The sequence below is a fragment of the Corvus moneduloides genome, chromosome 6 (assembly GCF_009650955.1).
Source record: "Corvus moneduloides isolate bCorMon1 chromosome 6, bCorMon1.pri, whole genome shotgun sequence".
Taxonomy (NCBI): Eukaryota; Metazoa; Chordata; class Aves; order Passeriformes; family Corvidae; genus Corvus; species Corvus moneduloides.
The window spans coordinates 63,554,183-63,579,019 of record NC_045481.1 but is presented as its reverse complement, the minus strand read 5'-3'; the positions used below and the strand labels follow the sequence as shown (position 1 = coordinate 63,579,019).

General features: G+C 67.3%; 5 protein-coding genes across 8 annotated transcripts; 2 read left to right on the top strand and 3 right to left on the bottom strand.

Annotated features, from left to right (window-relative positions):
* The first annotated feature begins 306 nt into the window (after positions 1-306).
* Positions 307-1,876, top strand: BTBD18 (BTB domain containing 18). 3 transcript variants are annotated; one of them, XM_032111943.1, is made up of 4 exons: positions 307-371; positions 700-836; positions 971-1,551; positions 1,633-1,876. In XM_032111943.1, the coding sequence occupies exons 2-4, from the start codon at positions 707-709 to the stop codon at positions 1,789-1,791; spliced, it is 870 nt and encodes a 289-aa protein (XP_031967834.1). In that variant the 5' UTR covers positions 307-371; positions 700-706; the 3' UTR covers positions 1,792-1,876. The 3 variants fall into 3 exon arrangements, with proteins under 3 accessions (XP_031967834.1, XP_031967833.1, XP_031967835.1); XM_032111942.1 differs by having other exon boundaries at positions 971-1,876; XM_032111944.1 differs by lacking the exon at positions 307-371 and having other exon boundaries at positions 747-836; positions 1,014-1,876.
* Positions 1,872-3,126, bottom strand: SELENOH (selenoprotein H). The gene is made up of 5 exons (XM_032112017.1): positions 3,023-3,126; positions 2,533-2,745; positions 2,311-2,456; positions 2,126-2,239; positions 1,872-2,050 (listed from the first exon to the last, which is right to left on the bottom strand). The coding sequence occupies exons 2-4, from the start codon at positions 2,682-2,684 to the stop codon at positions 2,139-2,141; spliced, it is 399 nt and encodes a 132-aa protein (XP_031967908.1). The 5' UTR covers positions 2,685-2,745; positions 3,023-3,126; the 3' UTR covers positions 1,872-2,050; positions 2,126-2,138.
* A 102-nt stretch (positions 3,127-3,228) lies between these two features.
* TMX2 (thioredoxin related transmembrane protein 2) lies at positions 3,229-5,456 on the bottom strand. The gene is made up of 8 exons (XM_032111959.1): positions 5,251-5,456; positions 4,746-4,806; positions 4,472-4,585; positions 4,262-4,338; positions 4,080-4,186; positions 3,927-3,992; positions 3,689-3,818; positions 3,229-3,602 (listed from the first exon to the last, which is right to left on the bottom strand). The coding sequence occupies exons 1-8, from the start codon at positions 5,437-5,439 to the stop codon at positions 3,462-3,464; spliced, it is 885 nt and encodes a 294-aa protein (XP_031967850.1). The 5' UTR covers positions 5,440-5,456; the 3' UTR covers positions 3,229-3,461.
* Positions 5,457-5,655: 199 nt separating this feature from the next.
* Positions 5,656-7,833, top strand: MED19 (mediator complex subunit 19). The gene is made up of 5 exons (XM_032111975.1): positions 5,656-5,869; positions 6,189-6,445; positions 6,518-6,614; positions 6,698-6,792; positions 6,916-7,833. The coding sequence occupies exons 1-5, from the start codon at positions 5,671-5,673 to the stop codon at positions 6,976-6,978; spliced, it is 711 nt and encodes a 236-aa protein (XP_031967866.1). The 5' UTR covers positions 5,656-5,670; the 3' UTR covers positions 6,979-7,833.
* Positions 7,834-8,375: 542 nt separating this feature from the next.
* Positions 8,376-24,795, bottom strand: ZDHHC5 (zinc finger DHHC-type palmitoyltransferase 5). 2 transcript variants are annotated; one of them, XM_032111818.1, is made up of 12 exons: positions 24,751-24,795; positions 18,485-19,743; positions 13,210-13,331; positions 12,698-12,855; positions 12,440-12,612; positions 12,236-12,338; positions 11,798-11,889; positions 11,585-11,717; positions 11,040-11,163; positions 10,148-10,260; positions 9,123-10,003; positions 8,376-8,813 (listed from the first exon to the last, which is right to left on the bottom strand). In XM_032111818.1, exons 2-12 carry the CDS (start codon positions 18,586-18,588, stop codon positions 8,648-8,650), a joined length of 2,169 nt encoding a protein of 722 aa, XP_031967709.1. In that variant the 5' UTR covers positions 18,589-19,743; positions 24,751-24,795; the 3' UTR covers positions 8,376-8,647. The 2 variants fall into 2 exon arrangements, with proteins under 2 accessions (XP_031967709.1, XP_031967710.1); XM_032111819.1 differs by lacking the exon at positions 24,751-24,795 and adding an exon at positions 21,942-22,015.
* Between the last annotated feature and the right edge of the window lie 42 nt (positions 24,796-24,837).

Genomic DNA, 24,837 nt, shown 5'->3' with positions numbered 1-24,837 from the left:
CGTGTCCGCGGCCCGAGGAGGCTGAGGGAGGGATGAGCGGTGGCCGCACCCCGGGCTGCCCTTTGCCATCACACGGCAAAACACGAGGCTGGGCAGAGCAGGGGCACGGCGGCGGGGGGAGGGCTGCGGGAAGGGGCCGGCCGCAGCAGGCGGCCCTGCGCCGAGCGCCGCTCCCGGTGCCGCTCCCGGCCCCGCCGCGCCGCCATTGGCTGCCGGCTGCGATTGGCGGCCGGGCCGCGCCACGTGAGGCCGCGGGCGCGAGGCGAGGGCGGGCAGGGCCCCGATCCCGGTCACCGCACCCCGCGTTCTCGCCGCGGGCTCGGGACGCGCCCCCGGGGCGCTTCGGCGGCGGCCCGCGCCCCCCTCGGCAGGTACGCGGCGGGCCCGGCCCGGGCGGCGGGGCCGCGCCGGGGGCGCCTCGGGCCGCGGCGGCCTCACAGCGCCCGCTGTGGCGCCCCCTGGCGGGCGCGCGGGGCCGGTGCGGCGGGGCCGGGGCGGGTGACCGGGGCGGTGCGGACTGTCCCGCGGCGCTGCCGACTGTCCCGCGGCGCTGCCGGCCGGGCACGGGCACACGGGGCTCCGCAGGCCCGCGTGCGCCCCGCCACATCCCAGCGCCGAACCGTTTGGGACAGCCCGAAGAGGGCGGGCGGGCAGACGCTGGTCCCCGAGTCGCCAGCACGGCGCTGTGTGTCCCTGCAGGGCGCCCATGGGTTCTTCCGCAGCCACTCCGCAGCTGCTGTACCGCAGCACCCGCCTGCTGCGCACGGCCTTCCAGCACCTCCACCAGCAGCAGCAGCGAGCCGACGTCTTCTGCGATGTGGTCCTGTGGGCTGAAGGTGAGCGGGCAGCACTGCCCAGGGAGGGGCCAGTGTGCCTGGGGAGCTGCGGGCAGTGTCTCTGCAACCCCCTAGGAAGGTCTGGGGCGAGCAGGACGGGCTGCAGGACAGTGACGGCCACTGTTGCTTTGCAGGCGAGGCAGTGGTGGCCCACTGCAGCGTTCTCTCTGTCTGCAGCCCCTTCTTCATGGAGCAGCTGGGCCGGGAGCTGCCCCCCAAGGGTTGCAGGGTGGTGCTGGAGCTGGCGGGGCTGAAGATCGGGGTGCTGCGCAAGCTGGTGCGCTTCTTCTACACTGCCGAGCTGGAGGTCACGCAGGAGGAGGTGCACGAGGTGCTGGCAGCCGCCCGCCGCCTCCGCATCACCGAGCTCGAGTCGCTGCAGCTCTGGGGCGGGCGCCTGGTGAGACTGGGACCCCAGCGGCAGCTCGACCGCTCCTGCCTGCAGTCCAGCCAGGAAGCCCCCGCCGTGGTGGCACGTGCCACAGCTGAGCCTGGCAGCGCCTGCTCTGGGCTGTCCCCCCAGGGGCAGCCACGCTCTCTGGGGCGCATGCAGCCCAGCCCCATCAGGCGGATGAGGCTGCGGAAGGTGGAGAGCCGGGGGTGCTGGGAGGTGGTGTGGGAGGCGCAGCCCCGCCCTGTGCCTCCAGCAGTGCCAGCGGGTGATGTGGGGGTGACAGAAGCACAGCCTCCCCAGGGTGTGGATGCACTGGAGCAGGTGAGCGAGCGCTCCCCACCCTGGCAGCCCCCCAGTGCAAACGGGATGCAGAAGCGTGGGGACTCCCCTGTGTCCCAGCAGGGCTGCCAGCAGGCGGTGCCCCTGGGGGCCTCTGGAAGTGGCACTGAGGAGGAAGAGGTGGATGTGGGGACAGGGGAGCTGTTCCTGCCCCCTGGCACAGTCTGCCTCTGGCCCTGTCCCTCGTCTGAGTCAGAAGAGGAGGTGGATGTCCTCACCTAAGCGGGGGGGCTGGCTCTGCCTCTCTCCCATCACTGCCTGCACCCCTTGGGCTGTGTGTCCTTGGAATAAAGGGCTGGAGCTGTGCTGGGGTGTACTAAACTTTATTGGAGGTTGGGGGGACAGCGGGGTGTGGAGGGAGCCAGGAGTCTGGCAGCGGCAGAGCTGCAGCATCAGGGACGGGACTGGGGCTGGCAGGTGCCCCCCACTTGGTCTCGCCTCTTCATGGACGCTCGTGCCGCCTGCGCCGGTCCTGGCTCGGCTGTGGAGAGAGGGGCAGTTGGTCCCTCTTGGTCCCGTCCCTGTCCCGTCCCATCCCGGTCCCATCCCCGCTCACCTGGCCAATGTCTCTATGCCAAGCTGCTCTTCAGGGCTTCCACTACGGTCTCCGGCTGGGGGAACTTCAGCTTGCGGGGGGGCCCCTTCCCGATACCGCTCCACAGCTCCACGGCTGGGGGGACAAAGGGGATTGTTGGATCAGGGGTGCCGGGAGCCCCCGCCGCCCCCCAGCCCAGCACTTACTGCTGCCGTCCTCCTTCACCAGGGACACCTCGAAGCTGTTCCTGCGCGGCGGCCGGGGGTTGATGTCCACGGCGAGGCTGGCCATGGCCCCGCGCAGGGCCTCGCTCACCGCCGCCGCGTTCCGCCCGAACACGCGTCAGCTCTTGCTGTGGGGGCACGGCCGTCAGCGACCTGCGGGGCACCCGAAGGCGTCCCACCACCCCCGGCACCTCGGCTGCTCACCAGTGCTCGATGACAACCCGGGGGCCGATGTCCCCGGGGCTGCCCTCGCCCTGGGCCTGGGCCCGCGCCCGCTTCTGCGGGGCTTCCGCTGGCCCCGGTGTCTCGGCCGCCGCCGGCTGCTGGGCTCGGCGCTTCCTCCCGCGGGGAGCCATCCTGGGAGAGCCGAGGCGGTGCGGCCGACGCCGGAGCAGGATGGGGGTCCCAGGGATGGCGCTGTGGGGTGGGAAGGGATCTCAGCTACCCCGCCGTCAGGGAAGTGAAAGGCGGGTCCCTACGGGGACACTGCTGCGGGAGGGGGCCAGGAAGGGCCGGCCCCCGGCGGTGCGCCATTGCGGGAAACGAGGGTCCCCGCTGGGATCCTGCGGAAGAGGGCGGGAAGCGGCTCCCCGGGGATCCCGCCGCGGTGTGTGGCTGGGGAGAGTAGGGAAGCGGGGCCCCGGGGAAGGGAGGGGACGGGCCCGGGGCCTGGAGCGGCCGCGCCGCCTCCTACCTGCCGCTGGCCACGTGCCGGGAGCGCGCGCCGCCGGGAGGGGCGGGGCCGGAAGGGGCGGGGCCGAGAAGGGCACCGGAGCCCCCGGTGTGCGCCGCTTCCGCCCGCTCCGCCTCAGCCAATCAGAGCGCGGGGGCGCCGCAGAAGCCCCGCCCCCGCCGGTAAGCCCCGCCCCGCTCACGGACCGGGGACACGGACACGGCACGGACACGGCACACGGACCGTTTATTGTCAGCGATGGATGAGAGCGAGCGTTAACCGAGGCGGGGCCCCTCCTACTGCCCTGCCCGCACGGGGCCGGGGGCACCGCTGCTTTCCCGGGGCTCAGCCGGGACCAGCCCCCACGGGGAGCAGCTCCGGGCAGGGCCGGGCGGGCCCGCGGGGCCGGTGCCACCACGGTGATGGTGACATGGTGATGGGCGACAGTACAGGGCAGCTTCTACTTGTCCTTCTTGGTCTCCTGCTGCGGCACGGCCGCTGGCACGGCTGGGGGCTCCTCGGGCCCCTCCTCCCGCGGCTTCGCCTGCTTCTTGGCCTTCTGGTACAGCTCGTTGAGGTTGAACTCTCTGATCACGTTCTCCTGTGGGGCCAAGAGGCAGCATAGCACTGGGACCTCGTGTTCCCCGTTCATCCCAGGCACAGGCTGGGCAGGAAGGTCCCACCCACCTCAGAGAAGGTCCAGGACACAGCCCGGCCCTTCTTGTCGATCTGCGGTCGCCGCATGATCTCCGTCCCGCCCTGGAAGAGGATGAGGGTGGGCAGCTGCTTGGTGAGAGGCGAGGTGCTGACCTTGTACCTGGGTCAGGACAAGCCAACAGTGACCCTCGGGCAGCCTGAGGGGGCTGGAGGGTCACGGGGACTGCCCCAGAGTGGGCCCGGCTCGCCCAGGCTGCGTCCCCCACACCTGGTGCTGACGTCCGTGTACCGGCCAACATCCACCTTCCCAAACTGGAGTCCTGAGCAGTTGTACCTGGGCAGGATGGGGACACGTGGCTGTGAGGGACGCAGGGGACCGCAGGCCCCGTGACCCACCACGATCCCAGTGGGTACCACTCACTTGAGAGAGAGGTCAGCGAAGATGGGGGCAAAGGACTGGCACTCGCTGGACCAGTTGGCAAAGAACTCAACAATCCATGTCACCCGCTTGTCCCTCTCCAGCTCCTCCTGCCACAGTGGCACAGGCTTAGGGGCGCGGTGGGCAGAGCCCCCCAAAACTCGCAGGGTTGGGGAGATACTCACATCGATGGTCTTGTCACTGAAGTACTTGATGTATTCAGGGCCCATGTAGAGCGGTGGCTTGCAGGTCATCAGGAACACTGCAATGACAGCACCCTGAGACCCCAGAGCCAGGAGGGCCAGGCTGAGCCTGGGACGGAGCTCCCCTGCCCCAGAGCAGCCAGGGGGAGCCAGGACTAGGCGAACCTAGGGCAGCAAAACACCCAGACTCACCGATGCAGAGCGTGAGGTAGAGCAGCCCCATGCGGATGTCGAGGCGGAAGAAGAGGATGGCGTTGGCCACTTTGCTGAACATGAAGATATTCCCGATGTGCTGCTCCACAGTGACTGCCAAGGGCAGACAGGAAGAAGGGATGGGGCCAGACTCCCCCAGAAGGCTGGGGTAACTTGAGGGAGGGCTGGATCTGGTCCTCCAGATGCCACCCCACCCAGCTCCTTGGAGGATGCCCCATAAGCAGCCCCAGCCCCCCATGGCCCCCTGACTCACTGGAGCGCCGGTTCTTCATCATGACAATGGCACTGAGGAACATGAGGATCTCCACCTCCCTCTGGCACAGAGAAGGGACAGCATGAGCTAGAAGTGCTCAGGGCACCTTGGAGCCACACCTGGCCTGGCCCGGCCCGGCACCGGGACCTGTGGCCACGCCAGGCCCTACCGGCCCCAAGGCCCTGCCAGAGCCCGGAGCCTGTTCTCCCTGGGGGAGAACAGCGAGGAGAGGGCTGCCCCGCGGCCATGGGCTCGGCCAGTGCCTGGGGGCCCTTTCGGCTGTAGGGAGGCACCGCAGAACAACTCAGGGGCTACCGGGCATCTCCGCCCTCAGCCGGGTCGAGGTGCTGTGTGAGCAGGAGGGGAGCCAGGCCAGGGCTGGGGGGGCGGGGACAGGCCCGGGAACAGGCCCGGGGGTGCGGGGACAGGCCCGGGGATGCGGGGACAGGCCCCGGGGATGCGGGGACAGGCCCCGGGGGTGAGGGGACAGGCCGCGCCGCCTCACCCAGTCGAAGTCGCAGGGGTTGCCATCCTCCCGCTGTGAGGGAAGCCCGCGGCAGAGCGGCGGGACCTTGCGCACGAGCAGGAAGGCGGCGGCGAGCAGCGCGGAGAGTGGATAGTAGGGCCGGGCGAGCCATCGGCAGAGCCCCGGTAGCGCCCACAGCAGCGCCAGCAGCGGCGCCACCACCGCCATCTTCCCTCCGCCCCGCCCACTGCCGCGGGGGCGGGGCCTCCGCGCGCCGGCCAATGGGGAGCGGCGAGGCGGGCGCTCCCCTGCGCCCGCGGGCCAATGAGAGGAAAGGGAGAAGCGGCCAATCAGAAGGCTGGGATGGGTCTCCCGTAGCAACGGGGGGCAGGAGCGGTGCGGGGGCGGTGCTCGGCCAATGGCGGGGCGGGGCGGCCCCGCGCGGGGCACGCCGGGAATATGGAGAACTTCTCGGCGCTGTTCGGCGCGGCCGAGCCGCCGCCCGCCGCCGCCGCCGCGCTCGGGTTCGGGCCCGCCAAGGCGCCGGGCGCCGGTGCCGCACCGCCACCCGCCGCCTCGGCCGCCGCGCCGCCGCCGGGAGAGGACGCGGCCCGCAAGGCCGCCGCCGGCCCCTTCTACCTGCTGCGGGAGCTGCCAGGTGCGGGCGGGCCGCGGGGCGGGGCGGGGCGAGTGCCGCGCTCGGCCAATCAGCGCGGCGAAACGCGGCCGCGGGGGGAACTGACGGCGCGCCGAGCCAATGAGCGTGCAGGGGGCGGGGCCACGCGACGCTCGGCCCAGCGGGGATCCCGGTGCTGGGGGGACCCAGCGGGTCCCGGGGCCTGGGCACGGCTGGGGAAGAGGGCCCAGGGATCCCGGTGCTGGGCGGACCCAGCGGGTCCCGGGGCCTGGGCAGGGCTGGGGAGAGGGGCCGGGGGTGCCCTCGGGGCGTTCCCCCATCTCCTCCCGCGGCCGCACAGGCACTACGGAGCTGACGGGCAGCACCAACCTGATCACGCACTATAACCTGGAGCACGCCTACAACAAGTTCTGCGGGAAGAAGGTGAAGGAGAAGCTCAGCAACTTCCTCCCCGACCTGCCCGGCATGATCGACCTGCCCGGCTCCCACGACAGCAGCAGCCTGCGCTCACTCATCGAGAAGCCTCCCATCTGTGGCAGTTCCTTCACCCCGCTCACCGGTGCCATGCTGACCGGCTTCCGCCTGCACGCCGGCCCGGTGAGCCCCGGGGCCTGGAGCCGGGGGGTGGGAGGGGCCCGACGTGGCCTGACCAGCCCCTTTTCTCCACAGCTGCCCGAGCAGTGCCGGCTGATGCACATCCAGCCGCCTAAGAAGAAGAACAAGCACAAGCATAAACAGAGCCGCACGCAGGACCCCGTCCCCCCGGGTAAGGGCTGCCGCAGCCGCCCCCCTCCTCCCCCCTTCAGCACCGGCAGAGCGTCAGCTCATCCGGCGCTCCCACTTCTCCAGAAACCCCCTCGGACTCTGACCACAAGAAGAAGAAGAAGAAAAAAGAGGAGGATCCGGAGCGGAAGAGGAAGAAGAAAGAGAAGAAGAAGAAGAAGGTGAGTGGTAAGGCTGGGGTCCAGCGCCCAGCCTGTGTCCCCCCGAGGGGCTCTGTGAGGGGCCATCCCCACGGGGCTGCTGCCCAGCGGCTCTCACAGGCTCTGCCTGTCCTTCCTCCGCAGAACCGGCACAGCCCGGAGCACCCAGGCGTGGGCAGCTCCCAGGCCAGCAGCAGCTTACGGTGAGGCCGTGCCGGCGCCGCCCCGGGGATTCCCCGGCCCAGGGGAACAGCCCTGGCTGACCCCAGGGACGCTGGGGCTGGCCTGTCCCCCTGGCCAAGGGAACACCCCTGCAGCCCCCCAGGACCAGGGGCACGGACTCTGTGGGTGCTGACCTCGGGCTTTTGTACCTGAAGAAGCCGGAGCGCTGGAGCCTCTTTTTCAGTCACCTTTGAATTAAAGTCTGCTCCGAGGAGGGGCTGGTGGCAGTGGCTGCTGTGACCCTCAGCTGTCACGGAGGAGCCCGAACCAAGGTGGTCCCCGGAGCGTGCAGGGTGCCCCCTCCTCCTTTGGATCCCAAACCTCACCAGCACCCACGACGCCTTCCCTGGAGCTGCTTTCCCCGTGCCTGGAAAATCCTTCTGTGGGAGCAGAGCTTGCTTCGAGGCGGTGCCTCCCCAAAACTGGGAGGCCAGGCTCAGCTCTTCTCAGACCCCCTTCCCTCTCTCCCTGGGGATCGGGCGGGGGGGCGAAAAGGCCGAGACCCTGAGGATCAGGAGCCCTGGAGGGGCTGCTCCATCCCTGGACGCCAAACAAAGCACACGCACGGCCCCGGGGTGGCTCATTAAATATCCTTTTTATTCCTCGTTTTTAAAATGGCTGATAATAATAAAAAACCCTGGCGTGGCTGTGCGGGGCCACGGGAGCTATTGCCGTAGAGAAAGAGTCCGGTAGTGCCGGCAGGGCTCTGGGGACGGGGAGCACGGGGCTCCTTGGCTGCGCTTTTTTGGCATGTGATGAGAAAATATTGCTTTCCGGGGATGCACCTGCCTCTTCCCCGAGCGAGCGGAAATAAAAACACCCCTGCGACGGCGAGAAACCCCCTCGGAGTCATTAACAGAAATTAAAAAAAGGCAACAAAACCAACAGCCCCCCGACCACACCCCCCCTACCCCGGGGAAAGGGAACAAAGAGCAAAAACTGCGGGTGGGGGAGGCTGGGGCCGCTGTGCCAGCTCGGGCTGGGGCTGTGGGGGGAGGGCTGCCACCACCCTGCCTCCTCCCTGGGCCCCCCAGGGGGGCTGGAGGCCGCGGGCACCGCGGATCAGCGAGGGGAGCGTCCAAGGACGGGCACCTGGCACCCACGGCCCCCTTCAGGGAGGGAACGGTGACACCCAGCACCCACCACAGCTCCTTCCGTGGGTGCAGGAGGCGGCCCCACGTCCCTCCTTTGGGGATAGGGACGAGGTGGGGTGGCCCAGGCCCTGAGCAGGGTAGTTTCTTCCTCTCTCTGGGTAAGATATATAATTTCTGCTTTTTTTTGCTTTTTTTTTTTTCAATATTTATATTTATATATATAGATATTTATATATACACACACCTGGTAACTCGGAAAGAGAAAAAAAATAGAATCCGTAACAATAATAATAAAAAAAAGTATTCTGGTTTAAAAACAATCCGTTCCTACCACGCCAGGCGAGCGGGTGATTGCACAAGGCCCACAAGTGGCTGGCGCAGCCGAGGCTGCGGCCCCCCGAGCCCCCCCCGAGCCCCCCGCGGGTGTGTGCCAGCCCCCGCGGCCCGGGGGGGCAGAGGGAGGAGTGGGGGCCCGGCTCTCCCGGGAGTTCACAAGCGTCCGGCCACGGCGCGTCCCTGGGGCCGCCGGGGAGGAGGGGAGGGGGCGGCGGCTCTGCCCCTCATACCGAGATCTCGTAGGTGGTGCCCCCCACGCCCGAGACCTTCTTGACGCCTCCGCGGGTGGGGCTGCTGAGGGGCACCGGCCCCGGGCCCGGCGGGGCCGAGCCCAGGCTCTTGGGCTGCCCGTTGGACTTGCTGTAGGCTGTTCTCATCTGCACCTCGTCCCTGCGGGAAGGAAGCACGGACACGGGGTCAGCAGGGGGGGACAGGTCACCGGCACCCAGCATTGCCACAGCCCTGCCCTCCCCCGGGACCACCAGCACCCACCCGCTGCAGACCCCGAGGGGCCCCGGGGGCGACCAAGGAGATGTGGGGGGGTACCAGCTCTGTTCGGGGAGGAGCAGGAAGATTTCTCTTGCTCTTCCCAGCGTCTCTCCCCAGGGAGGGGGCTGCCCCAGGGGCTTGGTGGGGCACTGGGCAAGGGTTCCCCCCCCCACAGGCCCCAGACACCCCTGTGCCATCACAGCAACTCACTTGGGTGCCAGTAAGGGCTGCAAGGCCACCTCCTCGGTCTCGGGGCCGCCGGCCTGAGAGGCTGTTTTTTGGCTGCTGTAAGACACGGATTTGCCCAGGTGGGGGGCGGCGGGCTGGTCGGGGGAGCCCAGCGAGCGCACCCGCAGCGCCGGGGGGGGCTCGGGCTTGCCGAAGCGGGGCAGGGCCGGGCGGGTGAGCGGGTTCTTGCCCAGGGGCGAGCGCTTCGAATCGTCCGAGGAGGAGCTGGTGCGGGGGGCGTTGCTGGAGCCCGGCGTCGACTGGATGCCCGAGTCCGCCAGCCCTGCGTCCTCCTCCCGGCCCGGGGCCGGCGGCTGCTGCAGCAGCTTCTCCCGCTCCTGGATGGAGGCCACGATGTGGCGGGAGAGATTGTCATAGCGCACGGGCGAGGGCTCGCGCGGTGCCGCGTGCTTGGGCGAGGCGGCGCTGGCGAAGCGGCCGTGCAGGTCGGTCTCGCGCTGCTGGGCGATGCGGGCCGACAGGAAGGGCGAGGTGTAGCCCACCGGTGGCTCAGGCTCCGGGCCCGCCTGCACCGACTCGAAGTCGGGGCTGTCAGAGGGCGTGAGCAGGCTGTCGTACGAGAGGCTGCCGTTGCGCGTCTGGTTCACCAGGCTCTTGTAGGAGGTGGAGGTGGTGCCCTCCGAGCGGATGGACTGCAGGTGGCCCGTCTCAAAGCCTGTGCCCTGGGCCGACTTGAGGCTGGAGGAGCGGGAGCCGCTGGAGAGAGGGTCAAAGTGGAAGCTCTTGCCGAAGGTGGGCGAGCGGAAGCTCTCGGGTTCCAGGCTCGGCTCCGAGCGGTAGCTGGGCTTGTGGCCGCCGTCACAGATGGAGTTGGGCTCCTTCAGGCTGTTCACCCGGCTCAGCTGAGGGGCACAGGGGCCACAGTTACCCACAGAAGGGCCACGGGGCCCCTGTGGAGCTCCCAAAGCACACCCTAAACCCTCCCCGCACCAGCAACGGGGTGGCATCCCCTCGGGGCTGGTCCCCCATGCCAGCCTCGGCCTTACCTTGGCGCTGGTGGAGTGGGGCAGGGCCGCCGAGCTGCTGCTGCTGCTGTAACCGGGCCGGTACTTGTACATGGTGGGAGTCGGGGGGCTGTCCTTGCCTAGCAAGCTGCTGTCTGCGCCGGGAGACAGGGGCACGCTCAGGGGGGCCGCGGGCAAGGAACGTGCCGAGCCCCGCCCTCCCTGCCCAAGAACCGGCTCCGAGCCTGGGGGGGAACAGACCGGGGGGGGAGGAGGGACGGGCTGGAGGGGAGGTGCACCGGGGTGGGAGAGACAGACCAGGAGGAAGGGGTGTCCCCACAGCCCTGCGTGTGGGGCTGGGCTGGCACTTCCGTGCCCCTGCGGCAGCCCCGGCTGGGTGTCGCACAGGGGGCACACGGCACGGGGGTGTCGGGGTGCTCCATGGGACACACACACACACACACACCCCCTGGAGCGGGCAGCGGGGCTGGGCAGCGGAGCCCAGCCGGGGCCGGGAGAGCTGCGGGGTCTCCAGCTGCTGCGGGAAGCAGCTGCCACAGCTCTGCCCACCACATCCCACCTCTGGCCAGGCCCACGAGGAGCCGGCCGCAGACGCGCTGTGCCGCCGAGCCAGGCCCGCCACCGCTTCGCCTCCTCCGTCCTGGCAGCATGGCGGCTGCGAGGTGCAGCTCCCGGCGGCTCCGGACAGCGCCGCGCGGCTGGGCTCGGCCTCCGGCTGAGCAGAGCTGGCTGTGAGCATCCCGCAGGCTTCTTCAAGTGCAAGGGGCCACATACACCGGCCCGGGAATGCCGATGTGCTCCAGGTCTGCCCTGCAGCCTGCTAAAGCCGCCTACAGCCCTGGCTCCTGGCCTGCCTGGCACAGCCCTGGGCTCCCCTCCCAGTGGCTGGCGGGGCCCTGGTGGCCCTCCTTACCCTCGGTGGTGGCCAGGGTTAAGTGTGTCCTCAGGCCCGTGTAGCGGCTGAGGTCGGGCTTAGGTGGGGGTGGCGGCTCGGCGTCAGCAGACTGGCTCTCCGTCACCTCCAGGCTCCCCTTGGACTGCAGAGACAAAGCGCAGGCGGGGTCAGGAGGGGCCGAGGCCTCAGCCCCTCCCGGGCAGGCAGGGCACGGGCAGCGGCGCTGGGGGCTCCCGCTGCCTCCCAGGCCATCCGACAGAACAGGGGGCGGCGCGCGCCCCGGGCGGGTGCTGGAAGTGCCAAGGAGAGGGAACCTCCAGAGGGTGCTGTGCGGGCAAGGATGGGACCGGTAAGGGCAATGGAGGGGGCAAAGCCTCATGTGGTTGCTGCCACATGGGAGGCGGACAGTTTCCATCCCGCAGGGACATAGAACAAGACGACACGGAGGGGGACAGGGAACGTGACCAGGCTCACTTGGTTCTCTACTCACGGATGCAGGCTTGCACCCCCTGGGCTCCATGGAGGGCCCCAGCGCAGGCAGCGCTGGTCCCCACCTTCCTCACCTTCGTCCTTTTCAGCTCTGTCTGGATACCGTTGTCCATGATCTTGACGGTGATCTGACCGTCTGACACCTCGGGCCGCAGGAAGGGCGGTCTCACCAGCACCGTCTGCTCGGCCTTCGGGCGCCCGAGGTACCTGGGGAGGGGGCGGGAGGAAGGTCACGGCCTGGAACCTGGGATGGAGCAGTTTTTCCAGGCGTGCAGAGCCCGGCTCACCTGGGGGCGGGGGAGCTGCAGAGGACCCGGCTGACGTTCTTACAGCAACCGTTGGTGAAGGGGTTGACACCCCCGCGGAACTTGCCCGTCACCTGCGGGACAAAGGAGCGTCACAGCCGGCCACGCCAGCTCCCTCAGGACAGCCTCCCAGGACAGGCACGCTCCGAGATCCCGCTCCTTTTCCTAGTCCCTGTTTCAGTGCTCAGCTAACCCTGAGGGGTGGGCTCTCCTCAGCTTCACCTCCCGGCCCCCCAGAAGCGCCCGCCCGGCTCCATCCTCTGACTGCACCCCCATGGATGCAGCTGCTGCTCAGTCACCCTGGGCTCTCCCCTCCCCAGCTCAGGGGCCTCCCACACCCATCCTCTCCTGGGAAATCCCAAAATGTATCCATAGGTGGCCTGGCCAGGCCGGCAGTCCCCCCGTAGCCCCTGGACGTACCTGTTCGTTGGTAGTGCGGCCCCTGGCCACGAGCACCACGTGGAAGCCCGTCAGGCCTGCGACGGGAATGAAGAAGAGCCCGGCCACGCACATCACCACCATCCTGCCACAGCCAGCTAAGGAGCAGCCACAGCCCCGCCCGGCACCGTGCCGCCCCCAGACCCCACCGACGCCCCCCGCCCGCTCCCGCTGCCCGGAGGATACGTGACGGCCATGCGGACACCGGAGAGCTCCTCCACCTGGTACAGGACGTAGAGCAGCCCGAAGCCGAAGACGCCCATGATGTGCGTGGTGAGCGACAGCAGGAAGAGGAAGAAGTAGCGGTAGTTGCGCCGCCCGATGCAGTTGTTGACCCAGGGGCAGTGGTGGTCGAACTCCTGCCGGGGACGGGGCACGGTGAGGGGGTGCTCCCAGGGCTCCCTGCCCCGCGCGGGGCTGGCGGAGGCCCCGGCAGCTGCTCACCTCCACGCAGTTGTCGCAGACGCTGCAGTGGGAGCAGCGCGGCGGGCGGTAGAAGCGGCAGGTCGCGCACCATTTCATGCGCACCTGGATGCCCTTGATCTCCACCGTCTTGTACAGCGGGGCCCGGAAATCGTCCTCCTTGTCCTCGTCCTCCTCAGCTGATGGGGACACACCGGCACGGCGTCAGGGCCCAGCCAGCCCCTGCCCGCCCGAGCCGAAGGCGCCCGGCACTGCCCTCCCGTCACCCGGCACAGGGACAGCCAGGGACCCCCAAACACGGGCCAGGGGGGCTCTCCCAGGCCCTGCCCCGGCATCCTGACGCTGCCTGAGCCCCAGGGGCCCAACACGGGGTGCTGAACCCAGAGCTGCCATCGCTGCAGCGCGTGCCACCGCCTAATCTCACCGGGCAGGGCGAAGAGGACTCCTCACCAGCCCCTTGGGCCCCAGAAATCCCCTGTACCTCGGAGGAAGGGTGCAAGGAGGCAGCTCTTCCCGGCTGGAGCCAGACTCACCTCGCGGGAATATGCCCGGGTCCATGAAGGTGGCCATGCTGAAGTTGGCCAGCACGAAGAGGAAGACGACGGCATTGTAGGCGGGGATGACGGGGGACACGTAGAGACTGAGCCCCGGGCACCTGCGGGCACAGCAGCCGTGAGACCTCGCACCCCTCGCTTGTGTCCTCCCGCCACCTCCCACCATCCCAGGGGCTCCCAGCAGTGCATCCCACACCCAAACTGGAGCCACCTCTACAGCACAGCCTGACCCCGGCCCAGGGAGCACCTGGGACGTGCTCTGGGCATCCATCAGGGAGCAAAGTTCCCCTTTGGGACCCTGCTGGGGGGTCCCACAGAGCAGTGGTGCTGGGAACAGGCAGGGGAGGCACCCAGGGGACCCGCTGGAAGGCACCTGCACGTGGCCCTCCCTGTGCCCCGCCAGCTGCTTCGGGCACAAGGGACCCTGTGAGGGGACACAAAACCAGCACCAGCTCTGGTGCCTCCAGAGCCACTGATGCTCCTCACATCCCAGAGACAGCTCCAGCGGGACACGGGGACCCCAGCCAGCACCCAGCTCCTCCAGGAGGCCCGTGGGAGCGCAGCGAGGGAATCACCCTGCTCCCTCTTTCCCCAGCGGGCTTCCCCCTTGCAGGCGCCAGCGTAATTCCCTAATCTGCTTTGCTGCTGGGATTTAATCCCACAGATCTAGGGCAGCATCTGTCCCTCTCTTCCCCCCACCCGGCTAAGTGCCGATGGATTTAGGTGGCCGGAGCGTGCGGGGCTGGGCGGGCAGGGCGACATATGGTGCCAGCGCCGTAATCCCCCACAGGCTGGGGTGAAGGGGCAGGCACCGGCCCCGTCCCCTCCTCCACCACCGCCCGTGGGGATGGGTCCCATCGCCGGGTGAGGCAGCCCCATCCTTGTCACGGCAGCTCTGGGGCCACGGCAAGGCTCCAGCTGGGAATGACCCCTTGGTGCGGGGCTCTGTCCCAGTTCAGGGCCCTGAGGAGGGCAGGGGGGCACCCCCGGGTGAGGAGCAGCGGCTGTGCCGGGGGGGGCTGCCCCGGGCAGGGCAGGAAGAGCGGGCACACCCTTCAGCACACACCTGGCAGCACAGAGGGCGAGGCGGGCAGGGCGCTCCCAGCACTGGGCACTGCCCCAGGGAGGGTGGGAATCACCAGTGGGACCTGCTCCCAACAGGCCAAGGCTGAGGCTGTCCCCATCCAGGCACAGGGATGAGAGCAGGAGGGCAGACCTTTGATTGCAGGAGATCCCTGGCAAGGAGCACAGCATGGCCAAGCCACCCAGCACACTCCTCTTCTTCCTCCTTCTCCTCATCCTCATCCTCTCTGGCCCCTCCAGGCCCTACACACCACGCCAAGCTTCTCCTGCAAACCATCTTCCCCAAAGCCTCTTCCTGCTGCGCTCCTCAGGAGCTGCCCTGCTGGGCACCCTGGGCACTGCCTCCCTGCTCCCTATCAGGCCGGCATCTCCTCCCGGGATGGCACCTCCCGGGATGGCACCTCCCGGCCCCCCGAGCTCTGCCACGGGCTGGGGAGCGGCTCCATGCTCGGCACCGGCCGTGCCGGCCCTGCTGCCTCCGCTGGAAGCCAGCCAGGCAGATTCTCTGCAGCTGGGACAGGCTGGAGAGGAGGAGTCCTCTCCAACCCGTGCCCCAAAACCCTCAGGGAGCAGTGCTGGAGGCACAGGACCTACGTGACAGCGCCAGGCCACAGCCTGAGAAGGGAAGAATCAGAGAGCCACGGAATCACAGAATTGTTCAGGTTGGAAAAGCCCTCCAAGATCACCATTCCAACTGCTTCCCCAGCACTGTCGAGGCCACCACTGAACCATGTCCTCAAGTTCCACAGACACATGGCTTCTGGTGACTTCACCACTGCCCTGGGCTGAACAACCCTTTCCACGAGGAAATTTCCCCTAACATCCAAACAAAACCTCTCCTGGCACCACCTGAGGCCGCTTCCTCTTGTCCCATCACTTGCTCCTTGGGAGAAGAGCCCAGCCTCACCTGGCCACACGCGCCTGTCAGGAGGTTGCAGGGAGGGAGGAGGACACACCAGAACCAAAGACCCCATGTCCCTGAGCTGAACTCCTACTCCACTCGAGAGGAGTCTGGACAGAGAGGGGCAGGGGGCTCAGAGAAGCCCTAAAAGTAGGAAATGCCCTTCCAGAAACCCTGCGGAAGGAGCTCCTCTCTCCAGGAAGGGAAATCCCAGCCCAAACCTTTGCTTGAAAGAGATGGAGGGGAGCCAGGAAGACCCATGCCCGGGCAGCCATCCCACACAGGGAACAGCCAGCAGCCAGGCTGAGCCAAGCACACGGGCTGGATCCAGAGAGACAGAGCCCAGGGAGGCAGGGAAGGACCCAGCTGCCTCAGAAAGCTCTGGGGCAGGCAGAGAGGGAAAGGACCAGGGGGAAGAGAACAGCTCTGTGCTGTCCCAGCAGCCAGCCCTTCCTGGAGGAACACGGAGCTCCCGGGGCAGGATGGGGCCCAGCAGGTCCCTGGCTCAGACACAGCGACAACACCCGCTGGGTGAGATTCACGGGCCAGCGCAAGCACAACACCCTCCGCAGGGAACACCAGGACCCGCTGCCCTCCTGGGGCACACCCACACCCAGGGACCCCTGTGCTGTGGGAAGGAGGGAGGGAGGGAATCCCCACGGAGCCAGATCAGCCGGTGGCACCACGCCGGTAACCCCAAAGCCAGGGAGTCACCTCCTGGGACCAACCCCACCTGCGAGAGGGAGCAGGGTCCTCCGCAGGGAGCAAAGGTGCTGCCCATCCCTGAAGGAACCTCCTTATCAGGAGAGCGATGTGTTCCTGCCTTTTGCTCTCCTGAACGGGCTGCAGGCCCTGCCTCGACCCTGGGGCACACAGGGCAGGAGGAGCAGGAGCAGGAGCAGCAGGGAGGCTCCTCCCCATCGCGGCTGGCCACGCAGGTCCCGCGGCACCCATCGGGCTCCCCCTCGGGATCGGGATGCAACACGCTCATGGCCACAGGAGCTGTCGGGACTTGTCCCTGGCAGCACATGAGAGGACTCGAGGAACCTCAGGCACCATGAGTCACACCGGGATGCGAGACGGGCTTTTTGCCACCAGTCATGCCCGGAGAAGCCTGTCCCTCCCTGCTGGCGTCCCCTCCCCAGCCCTGCATCCCCTGCACTCTCCAGGAGCACACAGCCTGCCCTCCCTGCCTGTTCCCCGGAGCCCTGGGGCTCTGACCCACGCCGGCACAAACACAATCCCTGCTCGCCCTGAGCCTCACACAAGTTTGGATCCGACTGGGAGCGCACGCGACGCCGTGTCCCAGCGGCACTGCCAGCCCTAGGGAGGGGACAGGCAACCTGAGAGCCACCGGCACCAGGAGCTGGGACCAGTCAGTGGGGAGACACAAGAATGGACAGATGGACCCCAAACGGACCTGTCTGAGGGCCCACAAAGCCCGGGACCCCCGCTCATCCCAGGGGGAAGCAGGAACATCCCCTCTCCTGCTGCCCCTCCCTCCAGCGCAACCGGCCTCATTTCCACAGGCACGTGCTCAGCAGCAGCTCCTAATTAAATTAATCAATCAAAGAGAGTTCTTGGCCCAGAGACACAAATCCTGGATGGACCAAAAGGCGTCCAGTGGATAGGCTGGAAGCAACGCAACTGGAGCCTGAAGAGCTGTGCCGAGCCCTGGCTGCTCCCTGCTTGGGGGAGGCCTCCCAGAGCCCGCCCTTACAGCTTTCCATCGCACTTCCCAAGGGACGAGCCTTAGGACTCTGCTGGCGGTGGGAAGGGGGTCAGCAGCCACCCTGGCTGTCCTTGGCCCCAAGGCGACCATCCCGGCGGGAGCAGCACAGCTCCCTCGTGGCCGTGCCCAGGGTTTGACGGGACGTTCTGAAGTAGGATAAACAACACCGCTGACCTGCAATTACAGCGACCTGCCCAGGTGTTCCTGCCCCGGCCAAACCTGCTCCGTGGCGCCGGCGCCGCCTCTCACCGCTCACCGATAAGCCGCTGCTCCCGGCGCTGCTCGCACCCGTGGCCGGGATGGGCTTGGGGTCCAGCTGTCCGGCAGGCACCGCGCCAGAGCAGAGCCAGCCCGTGCCCCCAGGTCACACACGGGCTGGCACACGCAGCTCGGAGGGCGCTGCCAGCTCCCCTTCGCTTCTCCTTCATCCCCGTGGCACAGGAGCAAGCCAGCGACTTCCGCAGGCACCTGGCAGCCTGGGCAGCCAAACCCCGGGCCTGGGAGCCTGGTGACCGCTCGGTGTCCCAGCGGGGGATGGCCACACGCGGCTGAGTGACACCGCCAGCTGCACCGGGCGCCGGACGGGGCAAACCAACCCCGCTCCCCTCTTTGCTCGGCAAGTTCCCCTGTCCCTGCCCGGTGGCTGCCAAAGCCAAAGCCACGGTGACGTTCCCGCCACCGATGGCTCCATCCCAGGCAGCAGCAGCAGCCACGGCACCCACCCCTCTGGCCTCCTGCAGCTCCAGCAGGAAAAGCCCAGGGAGCGGGAGAGGCTCCCTGAAGCAGAGGGTGCACACCTTCCCAGCACCCTGCCAGGACCCGGAGCACAAACCCGCTGGGACCCCGGGGATGCCCTGCAGGACTTGGCAGCCATTCCAGATGCAGGGCTCTGGCATTCCTGCCTGGCACACCGTGCCACGGTGCCAGCCCGGCTGAGCCGCTCTCTGCTGGGCTCCCTCAGCACCTCGAGGTCCTGCCCCCCCCCGCCTGTCACCCCCTGGGCACGTCACTGAGGCACGTATCACCGGGCAGGGAAGAGCAGCGTCACCACGCCTCTCTAGCACCATCTCCCACCCCGGGGGACCCCCCCAAGGCCCCCAGTGACCTGCTGGCCACTTCCCTGGGGCCCTCTCCAGGGACATGGAACCCTCATTGCCCCAGGGCAGGGGACAGATCACGTCCAGCGATCGGCACAGGGGTCAGAGTTCTCCTCCCTGCACTTTCCTTTGTGGCTCACGAATCGATTATGAAACTAAAAATAACACGTGTCCTGCCCCAGCCCACCAATCCACCCCGTCTGGCTCCAAAGGAGAAAGTGATCCGTGCCTTTTCCACCCACAGGTCACAAACCAGTTCCCAGCCCAGCTGACCTGGAGCCCAGCCGACCACGGACGGGCTCATGGAGTGAAACAGCTCCCGCTGCGGCCGCAGCACCCAGAGCACAAGACCTCCCTTGCCTCTGGGAGGAAATCCCAGCTCCTCTCCCCTGTCCCCCCCCCCCCGGCCCTCCCCGCTCTGGCCGAGCAGCTGGGACTCACGTGAAGGCGAAGAAGAGGGTGGTGGCTCCCACTAGGAAGATGGCAGCAGCGGAGACCGGGACGTACTTGCTGGGTTTGAATCTCTTTCCAGAGGCTGCTGGCATGTTGGAGCTGTGGTGGGGGGTCCGCCCCGCAGCATAGCCCAGGCCCCAGGGGACTCAGAGCAGGACGAGAAGGGGAGGGGGACAGGGGCCAACCCCTACCCTGCCCCTGCGCCCGCTCCCGGGGCGAGCTCCGACCGGGGCGGACAGTCCGGAGAAGGGTCTGGAGCAGGAGGACCAGGAGAGGAGCCCACCCTACGCTCTGCCCCGGGAGAGCTCGCGGGCGCAGGGAAGGAGGGTTAAAAACATTAAAAATTCACAACAGAGGAGGGGATTTGGGTTTAGAACAACCGTTGGAGCGGGAACGCTGAGAGCCCTTCCGAGCCTCAGCCCAGGCAACAGCCCACAGGGAGCAGGACTCCAACAGGCAGGCTCTGAAGAGAGGGAATTCCCCAGGCTGGGGCAGGGCACCTCCCACCCGGCCAGCACCCCGGGAAGAGCGCAGGATCAGCAAACTCCTTGCAAAAAAGCCCCTCTGGGAGCCTCAGGGAAGCCACTTCTCCTTTTTAATCCACCTCTGCGGTGCCGCACGGGAGGAGGGGGTGGTCTCCAAGCAATCCCAGCTTCCTCACGGTGCTGCTGTGCCTCCTCCTCCTCCCCTCGCTGGAGGGGTCACGGAAACACTCTCCCTGATTTCACCGAGGTCTGGGGCTGGCTGGCGGTGGCCGTTTAATTTTATTTATTTCTCTCTTGTCTGTTAAAACCGAGGAACAGCTGGTGCAAGGTTGAGCCGTAAATCCTTTCTTTCGAGGGGGGCGGAGGGGAAGGCCTGGCAGATTGTGGGTTTTCCTACTTGCTCCTTTCTCCTGACCCCCCGGGCCCTTCCACGGGCTCAGTATCCACTTGGCAGTTGGGGAGCGACAGGAATTTCATTTAAATCTTCTCTGCAGCAACCATCTCCCAGCAGGTGAACGGGAAGGGGGCGTTCAGGGAGTGCCTTCACAACTCCAGCAGACACCCAAGGGTGGAAGTGGTGCTGAGCAGCTCTGTCTCACCCATGGCCCAGGCGGTGCGGGGGGAAACCTCAGCTTGCTCCAAACAGCTCCATTTCTCCCTCCCTCTTCCTTTGTTAAAATCCTTCTTCATTCATCCATCCGTCTTTTTAAAAAGAACTGCATAAAACCATTAAAACTCAAGGTCTGGTGCACCACAGCTCACCTGGAAAAAACAACAACAGAAATTAGCATGGCGAGAGAAGGGACGGAGCTGGCTGTCATTAGCCACAGCAGCCTGGCCACAGCGTCTCCCAGCCCAGGGGCACTGGCTGCTGCAGGAGTTCCAAGCCACCCCCTCTACCACCGAGAAACCCGCCCCGAGACCTGGAAGGACGGGAGGGACCCCCTGAATTCCTTCCTGCAGCTCCAGCTCCAAGCCCAGCGCCAGCGAGTGCTGGCTCCCTGAGGAGCAGGGGCTGAGCAGAGGCTCCAGGACTTAACGTGAGGGTGGAGACCGCAGCGGGAAAAGACATCCAGGAATCTCATCCCCTTCCCTGGAGGGCGGGAGACAGGAGAGGCCCATGGAAAACACCAATCCCATGATCAGAGGTGGCCTTTGCAGCTCTGGGTTCATCAGCAACTGTAGTGCCAGGACAAGGGGGAGTGGATTTGAAATGACAGAGCTCAGGGTTAGGTGGGATATTGGGAAGAAATCCTTCCCTGTGAGGGTGGTGAGGCCCTGGCACAGGTTGCCCAGAGGAGCTGTGGATGCCACATTCCTGGAAGTGTCCAAGGCCAGGCTGGATGGGGCTTGGAGCACCCTGGGATAGTGGAAGGTGTCCCTGGCCCGTGGCCCTGAGCTGCTCCAAGCAGCCCCAAGCCCATCATCCACCATATCCCACCAGCTCCTGCTGCTACAGCCACCGCTCCTCAGCTTGTCACCGTCTGTCACCCACCCTCCCCTCGCTGCCTCCGCAGCACTGCAGGCCCGAGAGGAGCCTACAACTCACTCCTTTCTCCCTTCCAGCTTTCTCTGCCTCCCCAGTTTCTGCTTCGGGGCGGGCAGGGAACTCTCTAGCTCTGACTAAACGCAGGTGAAGGTTTGGGAGAGCTGCGGCACCCAATTAAAGGAGGGTTTAATGACAAGGATGTGTTACCATTAAGTGGGTTCAGCCCCGGCTCACGGCGTCAGCCGCCCCGGCTGACTCACCCAGCAACCGCTCCCGCCGCCCGGCCCCTGCAGGACCCAAGCCCAGCTTCCCACCCCAAGGTTTCCCTGCCCCTGGAAGTGAGAGGAAATGCGGGGCCGATGCTCTGCCCGGCCGGGAACGCGCAGGCTTCACCTGGCAGCAGCTCCTGAGCGGAGCAAACTGAGCAGTGACACCAGGGAAAGCTGTTTTCCACGGCGGGGACAGAGTTCCCTGGAGAGCAGCAGTTGCGCAGCCCCGCTCTGCTCTGTGTTTGGGGAAGAGCCCAGCACCCCGCAGAGCCGAGCCCAACAGCAGTTCCAGGGACGGGCTATGGGAAGTCCAGGCCTGACATCATGGCTGATTGCTTTAGCAGGAGCAATCTGCTCCCAGAGCACCCGGCCCTTTGAACGCTCCGCCGGCGAGGCACGGCCACACCTCGGGTTCAAGCGGACGCTGCCAGGCAGAAGGGGCTGTGCCCTGATATTCCTCCTCCGGAGATCCCCACCCTGCCCTCCTCGCAGGGCGCCACGGGCACTGTCTCACAGCCCTGCTCTGCCCCAGCCCTTTTCCAGCCGGAGATGCAGGCGCTCCTGCCCTTCCAGGGGCGATCCCTGCGGAGCTGTGCGTGCCGGAGCCAGCTCCCCACAGAATCAGGTACCCGTGGGAGAGGCCCACGAGCAGGGGAGAGCCCCAGCGCCGTCATCAGTGATGCCCCAGCGAGAGGCGATGCAAACGCATCCCTGCTCCAGCCACCTGTGCCCGGAGTAACTCCACAACTCATCAAACAGGAGGCTGCCGAGCCCATCCCGGCTCCCAGGGCCACCACGCTGCTCTGGGAATGCCTTCCTGATCCCCCCTGATGTGCAGGACCCCGCAGGACTGCCCAGCCCCAGCCGTGGCACAGGCCTGGGCAGAAGCTGTCAAAGCACAGCACAGCGTGCCGGGGTCTCTGCTCTGCAGTCCTTAAGGGGTCCAGGAGAAACACAAGGAAAATCCACCCCAAATTCCCACAGATTACACTAATTCAGGCCACAGTTCTCCCAAACACACACATTCTTTCCCAGCCATCCCCTTGCCCAGCCCTACAACCGGCCCACCTCTGGTCAGCCGATCCTTCCTTTCCCTCCACCTTCGCCCCAAATCCTCCATCTCTCTGGCCACTTTCTCCCCATCCACAAAGGCCGCTCACAGACTTCCCTGCTCCAAAGAGACCCCAACTCATCCTGCTTACCTGTGGCCTTCACGGGCTCTGCTCTTGCCTCCCATTCCTTTCCCTCTGCCAGTTCCAGCCCAGCAACTCCTCCTCTCCTGCTGCTCCTCCAGACCTGCCCTGCTCCTTCCTCCCCCAGCGCCTGTGTCACCGCTCACTCCCCCTTCCCTCTCCCTCAGAAATTCCACCTGGTTTTCCCATCCCAGCTCCTCCTTTTCAAAGCGTTTTCCCAGCTCCGCTCTGCTCAGCCACCTCCAGAGCAGCCATCTCCACTCTCCAGGGTTTCTCTCCACTCGTACAGGGGAGCTGCTCCTGTTTCCTTCATCTCCATTTCCGGGGATTTCTTTTAATTTCAAATTCCCTCCCTCGGGACATGTGCAAGCACGACTGCTGCCACCTTCCCCGGCTTTGAGCCTGCGTCTGCTTTTCTTGGGTCAAGGCCCCGTAGAGCCTCACTGATTTCCTCCTCTTACTCCCCTTCCCGCCCCACTCTGCTCATCTGCTCCGGCCCCTCTCCAGCCTTTCCAGGCGTAGCCAGGTGCTCCATGGCTTGTCCCTTCTGGAGCATGAGTCAGGCCCTCCCTACCTCTGCTGGGACAGGGACACAGGCGTCTCCAGCTCCCAACATTCCCTCCTCCCTCACTTCAGCTCTCCGCTCTGCCCCTGCCCGGGAAGGAGGAAATGCACCTTGGCACCCACCACGCAGCTCCCGCCACCGCCTGGGACCGGATCCCACGGCACGGGGAGGACAGAATTCCCTCCCAGTTACCGGCTCCCACACCTGCGTCACTCACCGGGATCCGCAGCTCCCGACCTGCCCCGATCCAGCCGGGTTCCCATGGCACGGGGCAAACACACAAACAATTCCTTTCCACACGAGGCAACTCCCAGATCCAGGGCAGATCCCAGAGCTGCACGGAGACAGGATGTGCTTTACCTGTTCCCACTTCTTGTTTTGATCAGCTGCATCCCAGAGTTCTGTAGAGCCATTCCAGAGCTCGCTGCCTGGCACTGTGAGCGAGGGGCATCCGTGGAACAAGGCCTCCCTCCTCCCTCTGCAGCTCCCTCTGCTCTCCCCATCCTTGCACAGCCAGCCACTGACACTTCACACTCCAAAACCCATCAGAGGAACTGGAAACTTTCCCAAACCTGGCACTGTGGCCGGAGCAATGCCAGCATGAGATCCCCACTGGTCACTTCCCTGTGTCCAAACAGGAGCCCCTGCCCCAACAGGGCGGTCTGGGGACGCTTCCCTGCTCTTAACCCCAAAGAAGGGTGCACAGCAACGTGTGTCCGGCCGCCCCTCGGCTCCAGGTGCATCCTGCACACCCGCCTTTCTCCCAGCTGGATGTACAGAGGGATCAGCACAGAACACGGAGAAACAGTCCACTGTAGACAGCCAGAAGGCTGGAACCACTGCATGCTTATCTCCTGCCCGGGGCTTACACCGGGGCTTACATCCTCCTTCCCCAGCCCATCCCGCTGGTTTACACGGGATTAGCCCCATTTTATGGGCAAAGCAGGAGGAACAACGCCTCACCCACGGAGGCCGCGTCCCAACGGGCCCCACAGCGAGCAAGGACAGCTCCAGCCTCTTGTCACCACGCTGGGAGACACCGGGCACAGCGACAGGTGGGAATGTTCCCAGGCAGGCCCCTCACAGGGGAGCTCGAGGTCTCCCCTCGGACCCACTCAATCACCGCCCTCTCCATTCCCGGCCTCGGGAACCAAGGGGAATAAACGCCTGCTAAAGCAGCGCCTGGGCCCGACGGAGGGAAGGCGGTAACCGGATTAAGCTCAGAGAGAGGCTCCAAGATAACTCTGCCTTCAATCGAGCCAAGGCTCTGGTTGTACTTTACACGCCCCCAAAAACCCGAGCAGCCCCTAGCGCAGAGAATCCCGCTTCCCGGATGCCCAAATCCAGCTCTGTGCCGGGGCGAGAGCCGGCAGATCCGGGGGAGCCGCTTCCCAGAGCTACGGGCAGCACCGGGACAGCCGGTCCGCCCGCGACCGGCGCGGCGGCACCCCGGGGCTGGGGACGCAGCTCAGGCCTTCGGGAGCTCGGGAATTCTGAGGAGAGGCCAGGCTGGATCCCTGCCAGCGCCCCCAAACCGGGAGCGCGCCCTGCGAGCCGCGAGGAGGGGCCGTGCTGCGAGCAGGGGTGTCCCTTCGGCCGCGGCACGGGGGGCGAGCTCCGGTGCCCCGAAACAGCGCGGTGACGGCGCTCCCGGGGGCGGCGGGGACAGGCCGGGCGCGGGACAGGGAACGAGTCCCCCGGGCGCTCCCCGCGGCAGCCCCCGGCCGCTCCCGGGCCCCGGGCGCTTTCCAGGCGCGGGGACGAGCCCCGCTCCGCTGCGCTCACCCCGCAGCCGTGCGCAGGGGCGGCCCCGGCCCGCGGGGCACCGCCGCTCCCGCAGCCCCCGGCGCGGCGCCCCGCGGCAGCGGCAGAACGTCCCGGTGCCGGCGGGGCCGCGGGCATGGCAGCCGGGGCAGGAGGAGGAAGCGGCGCTCCCGTGCAGAGGCGGCGCGGCCATCGGGCAGAGGCGGCCGTGCGGAACGGCGGAGCGGGGCCGCGGCCGGAGGGACGGGCCGGGCAGGGGTCGGTGCCCGCCGGGGGCGCCGGGCGGGAGAGTCCCCGGCGCGGCGAGGGGGCACCGGGGCACGGCCCGAACCGCGCGCGGGGGGAGCCGCGGGGGCAGCGGCGGGGCGGGGGCGGGGGCGGCCGCGGCCGGGCCCCGGCGAGGGGCGCGAGGTACCGGCGGGCCGGGGAGGCGGCGGCGGTGCCGGCGCGGCGGGGTCCCGGCGGGGCCGCGCGGCCCACGTGACTCACCGGCGGCAGGCCGCGCGCGGCGGCGACTCCGGGCACGGACGGCGGCGGCGGCGGCTGCGGCGGGCGGGACGTCACGGGCGCGCGTGC